Genomic DNA, 8,530 nt, shown 5'->3' with positions numbered 1-8,530 from the left:
AAATACATGGTTGCCGTGGAGATCTTCTCCACCTTGGCCTTCAGTTTCAGCTTATTGGGTCTTCTCTTCCCTCTAAAATGCTATGTTATGACACTGATACCTAAGCTGTATGCGAGAGAACAGGTATTGAAGGTTAAAGCTTTCCAGAGATTTTAATCCTTGAGTCATTTCCTACTTTAAATTGTATTGTATGGACAAGTATTATATGGGCAAGTAAATATTTATTAGTTTAGGAAGCAACTGTGGACACCACCAGACCTCTAAAATATCAGCCTACCATCAAAGGAACAGCCTCTGATGTCCTATTAATCCTGAAATTCCAAAATGTCTAATGCAATGGACAATGAAAGACACAACCGGGAGATTCTAGAAGTAGACAGCACTTTATTACAACAAAAGGGAACTCGGCCTCAATTACTTGGACTTCTATTAAGATGGCATTAGTGACAAGCTTTTATATAGTGTAATGAACAATTTTTAGGCATGTGCAGATGTCTGTTGATTACTGCAGAACTTTTTATCTGTATATGCACATTGAATAGGATGTCAAGGATAAATACATTTTATGTTTGGGCAACACATTTACGGTTTTCTGAAGACTTGGCACAAATAGAGACTGTCGATGAACCAAAAATTATGGATCCGCCAAATGAGCTCCCTTCTCCATGATTTTGCTTGCTCAACTAAGTAGTAGAAGAAGAGTTGGTTCTTATATGCTGCTTGTCCCTACCTGAAGGAGTCTCAAAACAGCTTCCAATCGCCTTCCCTTTCCTCTCCCCACAACAGACATGCTGTGAGGGAGGTGGGGCTGAGAGAGCCCTGATATCACTGCTCGGTCAGAACAGCTTTACCAGGGCTGTGACTAGCCCAAGGTCACCCAGCTGGTTGCATGTGGAGAAGAAGCGAGAATCAAACCCAGCTCACCAGATTAGAAGTCAGCACTCCTAACCACTACACCGAACTGGTTCCCATACATTTTGCTAGATGGTCTCAGACACCACACCTCCTTACTCCCTTGACCACCTCCTGTTTTGTCCACAGTGACCTTTTACACAGTTCCTGAAGCCGACCAAATTTGAAATCAAGCATCTGTCTCTCGATCCACTGTGTTGTCCTGCAAATCTGAAGCTTTTCGCTTGATGTCTGGCTTCTCAGGTTAGCTTAAGTGCTGTTTTTTTTTTTGCATCCTAGAGACAGCGATGAATTTCCAATGATGACCGTAGCTCCACCCGTCTCTCATGCCCAAATGGCGATGAGGGCCATGCTAGAGAAACCGAAGCCAATGAAGACAAATTTGATGAGGGGGTTTTCGTGCGAACGCAACTCAGAGGGCAGGATTTCCAGGAAAGTGACGTAGAGGAATGTCCCAGCTGCCACCCCTTCCAGCACCGCCTGAGCCAGGCCACTCCCGTCCCCGTTGGAAAGGGACACCCCGATACCTATCGCAATCCCGACGGGGGACATGAGGGCAAAGACCACCAGGTACAGAAGCCTCCACCGGGCCTGGGTGCCACTCTGCACCAGCTTCAAGGCCAGGCTGAAGGCCACGATGGCCTTGTGGATCAGCACGGCCAGGCAGAGCTGGACGGCGCCCGTCTCCTCCTTCTGCACACCGATGGCGAGGCCTTCGAAGACAGAGTGGAAGGAGAGCGAGAGGAAGAGCACGAATGCCCGGAAGGAGCTGTGCGATTCGGGTGCGGCCTTTGGATCATTGTGGGCTTCGGGGTCACCATGCGCGTGGACGGACTGGGGACAGCAGGACAGGACCACGCTCTCGATGAAAAACACCAGGAAGAAGCCGAACGAGATGACGAGTTCTCCAAACGGGTAACCCTGCCGGGAAAGGGGACAAAGAAGGGGAAGGGAATACGGGAAGATGAATGGGCCTCGTTATGTGACACGGTCAACGCTGCAGACCTTGAGCCAGAGAAAAAGATCTGCCTCCAACCAGTTCCTGCCCCCCCTTTTAATTCAGAAAACTACCTTGAGGTGAGAGCCAGCTTGGTGTAGAGCAGGGGCTCATGGGAATTGTAGTCCATGGACATCTGGAGAGCCACCATTTGGCCACTCCTAAAGTCTACACCAGCATGTGAGCATAGAAATACATGCTAGCAGTGATAGTTTTCCCTTCATGTACAGTCTCTTAGTTAATGGATACATAAGGAGAGCCCTGCCGGGTCAAACCAGGTGTCCATCTAATCCAGCATCCTGTCTCAAACCGTGGCCAACAGCTGGACATAGAAGCTTAACTTCTCAACTACAGACCTTGTGGATTCTGGAAGCTAAGCAGGACTTACCCTGCCTAGCAGTTGGATGGGAGATGTCCAAGGATTTGGGTGGCAGTTCTTCCAGGGAACCCGAGGGGTCCTCATGATTCTGAGGCGGACAATGGCAGATCCTTGGGGAAGGGCTACTGATCCAATCTATCGGCCCCTGTGGATGAGCTTTATGGGAAAGGATCAGGCACTCACCTCAGAGTCACCACCTTCAGAAGTTGCGTTGACAGCTCCCTGTTTGTAAAAACGGCACAGAAGGTTATGTTTGAGGGCTAAGAGAGGGACCGATACAACATTCAATAAGAGGCAGCGGTTAGGGACCAGCTGGACTCCCTGGTCTGCCACACAGAAATGGCCTGGGTCTCCTTGGGCCACTGACTCTCTCAGCTTGGCCTACCTCATCAGGTTGTTGTGAGGGCAAAACAGCAGAGATGAGAATGGCGCTATTAGCCGCTTTTATTCGTTTACAATTTGCTTCCTAGACCGACTCTCCCTGCACGTGGGCTCGAGGCAGATTACAACAGGAAATTAAACATTATAGACAATAAGCACAATAAAATATAATAAAAGACGGTAAAATTATAGGGGTGTTCTGCCAACCGCCCTCGCTGGGTTTTGTTTTCAAACCCGCCCATCCAAATTCAATCCAGCGTCGTCCAGAAGGGCAGAGGGGTAAAAAGAAAACCAGATTCGGATTTAGCCAGACTGGCGCCACTCACCAGATGTTGCCGCTTCTCGATTTCCTCTTTGATGTCCCCCAACGCGTCGGCCACCATGTGCATAATGCAGGCCCCGAGGAAGACTCCGGCTGCGAAACAGCCTATAATGCTCAGGACGCGCCGATGCTTCCCTAAACGAAGAAGAGCTGTCATTTGTACCTGCTTTTCACTACCCAGAGGAATCTCAGAGTGGCTTACAACCCCTACCCATCTCACCACAACAGACGCTTTATGAGGTAGGTGAGACTGAGAGAGCTCTGACAGAACAGGGACTGGCCCAAGGTCACCCAACTGGCTTCATGCGTCTCAAATCATGAGGATAATGAGCTTTTATTTTTAGCCCTTCTGCTGTTTTCAGGGCGGGTAACAGCAACAAAATCAACATGCAATTTAAAACTTTAAAAGTTACAATCCACAAAGAATTCCCTCTAAAATTCCCAAATGTGGGAGTCCTCCATTAAGGAGCAGATCCTCCAGCTTCACTTCCTCCTTCGATCGGTGAGTCTGGCCATTTTGGTGGTTGCAAATATGGGCCTCGATAATAATAAATAAAATTGCTGAGGATTTTACCACGGAGCTGTACTTGAAAACCTTCGCCTGAGAGGATGGATATAATTTAAAAAAACACACAAACACACACACACACACACACAAACCCTGCACCAACTCTTAAAACATTTCTTGAAATTTTTTAGAAAGTTATCGCTTTATTCAGGTTTAATAATGGATCCCGTGGCAGAGAATGTTTGCTGTCACAACCTGTTTCCAGGTTGTGTGTACCCAGCCAGTGAAGCAGAGACGACCAAACCGTTGCGAGAAAAAAGTATTATTTACATTGTAGGTGGCGCCCAAAACTTTTCGTGCACACTAACTCGGAAAAATGTATGCATTTGGGGATGCCTTTCTAATCTACCAGGAAGCACATTTTTAAAAAGCTTATTTTGAATTCTGGAAAGCCCATTAAGTTGAGGGACCTTAAGGAATGAGATTCTTCTCCTGCCCCAAACACACAATATGAAAGCATTCTGCTATATTAAACGTGTGCGGAATGGCCCACAGTGTCTCTGTGTTACATTTCCCTCCTTCCACCCTGCAAGCCTATGCAAACGTGACCGGAACGGACACAGTCTCCCCCAAATTACCCCTGGAGGTGTCTCACCCACACCGTGTTTTAAGATGGTAAGCTTCTTAAATCCTGAGGCGTCACGCCTATTGATGGAGAAACACTCGCCAACACTGTGCATTAAACGCAGGCGTCGGCCCTCATAATTACACCTGCCTTGCAGAGCTTTTGGAGTGAAAGGGGAAGAAAAGGAGTTGCATCGGGTCAGCCAGACCCATCAACTTTTAACAAGAAACAGTGACAGCCTCCATGTCACAGCCCAGTTCCTGACCCAGGCATCATGCTTGAGGATCCCCCGTCATCTGCTCTCGAAAAAAAATATGTTTTCCTCTTAAACATTTTTCTTTCAAACCGGCGTCAGCCAGGAAATTGCAAAGCAAACAGGGCAACGTCTGTGCTGCCGATCCAAACAGAGGAGGAAAAACAAAGCAGTTACACCTCAAGATGTCACAGTGACCTCTTGGATCCAGCCAAACTGCAGTGGCCAGTTCCCCTGTTCACCCTCTGCCCTGTGTGTGCCAGGTTGGTGTAGTGGTTAGGAGTGCAGACTTCTAATCTGGTGAGCCGGGGGTTCGATTCTGCACTCCCCCACATGCAACCAGCTGGGTGACCTTAGGCTCGCCATGGTGCTGATAAAGCTCTGACTGAACAGTTCTCTCGGGGCTCTCTCAGCCTCACCCTCCCTCTCAGAGTGTAAGGGAGAGGAAAGGGAAGGTGAATGTAAGCTGTTTCGAGACTCCTTTAGGTAGAGAAAAGTGGCACAGAAGAACCAATTCTTCTTCTTCTTCTTCATTGCGGACCCCCTGATCTTCCAGCAAGGGTTCGTCCAAGGAACCCTTCGGCCCTTTTTCATCAGCAGAAGCAGGAGTGATTCGAGGATTCGTGGGGCCCGTAGCACCGGAGCCAATTAAAACATTCATGGGGCCCCAGCAGAGTACAAGATTGCAGCAGGAGCAGCAAGACTGGGGGCAGAAGGACCCCCCACAGTGGAAAGGGGTGTCACTCGGAGAGTCCTTAAAGAGGGAAAAGGGAGAAAGAGAGAAACTTCGGCCCTGCTCCATGGGGAGGGGGTGAGGCATTGTTTGGGGCCCCTGGAAGTGCAGGGCCCATATGCGCTACATGGATAAACCAGCCCAGAGCAGAAGAGATGGCTGGATCCAAGTCAACATGAGCTTCTTATTAATAGAGCAGAACATGATTCTGTGCACATGCGTTGACATGCATGAGCATGAATGAAAGACAGGCCCATGCGCTGACTCCTGATGGTTTAACAGGGACAGGGCAGGAGGGAAACGGCATCAATCTTTGCTGTTTTGAAAAATGCCTCCCCCCCCAAATGCAAATGCAGACGGTGAGTCATGGGGTCATGCACCAGATAACTATGGGTACCTGATAAAGGAGGGCCATTGGAGACTACGGCCGCTTAGCCTGCTGGGAAAACAAGGGCTGAAATGGGATTTGCTTGTAGATAGCTCTGTCTCTTAATCTCTGCGCGATGAGCGATTGTAGCAGTGCTCTGTGCTACCCTTGGCAACCCGTGACAGCCGTTCCTCCTCCAGAGAGAAGACCATTTCCTCCCACCCACCACCCCTCGGCAACTCACCTCTGGCCATGTTAATCTGGAACCACTGGATTTGGGCTGGGATGAGCCCGCAAAGGAGAGGGACCACCAGCAGGCCCGCCAAGCAGCCAATCTTCACTCCCAGCAGCGGATCCATCTTGTCAGCAGAAAGGTTCCCCCCCAGGAAACAGGGCAGAAGGGAGATGATGCAGCCCTCAGGTCCTTGCGACCTCGGCTCCTCTCCGTCCAATCTGACCTGGAATCTTCCCAGTCAGCGGTCTCAAGAACAGTCCTCAAGGCAGCTTCTCCCTTGCTTGAGCCAAAAGAGTTCTCCCCTTGGAGAGACCCGTGGAGCCAAAGGTCAGGCAGAAGGCTCCTCCTGTACCACGCATGGCAAGATTAAGAGCATCCGGCGATCCCAGTGGTGACCAACTGCAATTCTGGCTCCCGCCTCTGTCTCTTCTTGGTTTTGCCTCTCCTCGTGGAGGTTTAGTCTCTCCCTGCAGGTCCCTTCCAACTCTATGATTGTATGGCTTTGTGCCTCCTCCACTTGGCTGCTCCATCCACTGGCCCAAGTTCCCTCCCCGCTGCGCTCTCTTCCATCCCGCCTCCCTCTCGCTTTTCTACTGTCTTCTCTGCAGGGCCCTCCCTCTCATCCTTGCCTCCATCCCTGCTCTCTCCAGCCCTGGCCACCTCCTCAGGAGTTTGAGCAATCCTGATACTCCAAAGGAGAGAGAGGGAAAGAAGAAAGGCCAGCCCTTCCTCTTGGATAGCCCCGCCCACTCCGTTTCTTTCATTATGTCAATACGTTAATTCTACTCCGTAAACATTCCATAGGAGAGAGTTGAGTCATGGCCAACCGGGCAGCAACGTTGAAGGGCTCTACCCCAAGCAGTCAGGAGAAGACATTTGTTAAAAGGAGACCTGTCTGGCTGCAGGTTATGCTTGCTGTCTGGCCTCCTAAGAAGGGGTTTGTAGACCGCCATAGATTCGACCAACACCTCTTCTTTGGTCAGGGGCTTTTTGTGAAGGAGAGGAAGGAACCAAACGAATGAGTATTACAGAAGAGGAAAACGGCAATACGTTTTCTAAAAAAAATCTGGTTGCACGATGAGCTATTCGAAGCAAGGACCCAGATTCGGTTTATGCAATGGCCAACGTGAGATTAGCAACGGTTTAAGATGCTGAATCTGATGGCTCATGCAAGAAGCAACTCTGGACAGAGGGAGGGAGGTTGAGCCTGCCAACTGTGGTCAGGGCTGGCAAAGCACACCGGCTACGTAGTAGGGAAGCCATGGGCACATCAGTGGCACATTCGGTACTGCAAAACTGCCTGGTCCGATTGCTCAAGGAAGGTGCAGGCTCAAGGAGATGGGGATGGAACGACGTGGTTAAGTCAGCTATTTTAAGGCACAGTAACGGAGACAGAGCTGCATGAAAGGCATTTCAGGATATCAGAAGGTTTTTCGGGTTATCAGAAACACAATTTGAGGCACCCCCCCCACACCTCCACACACACTCAGTAAGCCAAGATACAGCCCAGCCCCCTTTGCCGTCAAGCCCCAAGACGGGTTCTGCAGGTTTGGGGGAGCCCCACCCTAGAGCTTTTGCTTGAAGGTGGCCAACCGTTCTTGTGACCTAAACTTCTAATTTGATAGAGCTAACAAGCAAGCCCTGGCTCTCTGGTCTTACAGAACAAGGGTGATCCCAGGAAAAACAAGAGAGCATTACAAAGAGTTGGTTTTTATACCCTATTTTTCACTGTCTGAAGGAGTCTCAAAGCGGCTTACGATCGCCTTCCCTTCCTCTCCCCACAAAAAACGCCCTGTGAGGCCGGTGGGGCTGAGCGAGCTTCTGACAGGACTGCTCCATGAGAACAGCATTATCAGGACTGTTAGTAGCCAAAGGTCGCCCCAGCTGGCAGCACATGTAGGAGCAGGGAATCAAATTTGGCTCGCCAGATTAGCTACCGCTCTTAACCACTCTACCACACTGGCCCCTGCTGGATCAGGCCAGGGATATGCCTAGACCAGCATCCTGCCTCACACAGTGGCCAACCAGTTTCTCTGGCAGTCCAATGACAGGGGACAGGAGTCAGCTGGCAAGAGGGTTCAGAGATTGACTGCTTCTGACCATGGAGGTTCCCCTCAATCAGTGGGACGGCGTTGTCCTTCCTACCCTCCAGCTCCGATACTAGACCTCCTAAGACCCCTCTTGGAACCCCTTAGATCAGGGGTAGTCAAACCTGTGGTCCTCCAGATGTCCATGGACTACAATTCCCATGAGCCCCTGCCAGCATTTGCTGGCAGGGGCTCATGGGAATTGTAGTCCATGCACATCTGGAGGACCACAGGTGGACTACCCCTGCCTTAGATACATGAACATGCACTGGAACCTGAGCAAGGGCCTCACAACACCGCAGCCAGGCTCTGAGGAGCCGCATGACCCAGTTTCTGCGGGTGGCAATTGGGAATGGGGCCAGTGGGTGGCAGAGAAACCGTAGGGAGCGGCTGCTTCAACGGAGGCGGCTCTCTCACCAGTGCGGTGCTTCGGGCCAATTCCTGGAACAATGGGGGGGGGGGGCGGAGGCACGCCAGCAGAGCAGAACGCTCACAAAACACCCGTGACTCAAGGTGGGGGTTTTGGCCCTGGAGTTACCCCCCGTGCAACTCTTTTGGGAATCCTTTCAGTCCCACAAGCTGAGCCGTCTTCCCCTCGATGGGCCTGCAGACTTAATTACGCTAAGCCTTCTCCCGGAGAGTTCAGTTACGCAGCCCAGGAATCCCGGATCTCATCTCTCTGCTCCGGTGCAGGCGGGACTTCCTGCTTGCTTCTAGCTCCAGGCTCGGCA

At 50.7% G+C, this 8,530-nt stretch overlaps 1 protein-coding gene across 1 annotated transcript; it reads right to left on the bottom strand.

Annotated features, from left to right (window-relative positions):
* Positions 1 to 364: 364 nt before the first annotated feature.
* SLC39A2 (solute carrier family 39 member 2) lies at positions 365 to 7,929 on the bottom strand. The gene is made up of 4 exons (XM_077313852.1): positions 5,722 to 7,929; positions 2,996 to 3,126; positions 2,472 to 2,510; positions 365 to 1,833 (listed from the first exon to the last, which is right to left on the bottom strand). The coding sequence occupies exons 1-4, from the start codon at positions 5,834 to 5,836 to the stop codon at positions 1,237 to 1,239; spliced, it is 882 nt and encodes a 293-aa protein (XP_077169967.1). The 5' UTR covers positions 5,837 to 7,929; the 3' UTR covers positions 365 to 1,236.
* Positions 7,930 to 8,530: the final 601 nt, after the last annotated feature.

This window comes from Paroedura picta, chromosome 16, assembly GCF_049243985.1.
Source record: "Paroedura picta isolate Pp20150507F chromosome 16, Ppicta_v3.0, whole genome shotgun sequence".
Lineage (NCBI taxonomy): Eukaryota > Metazoa > Chordata > Lepidosauria > Squamata > Gekkonidae > Paroedura > Paroedura picta.
The sequence above is the reverse complement of the archived record's forward strand: the minus strand, read 5'-3'. Positions and strand labels throughout refer to the sequence as shown.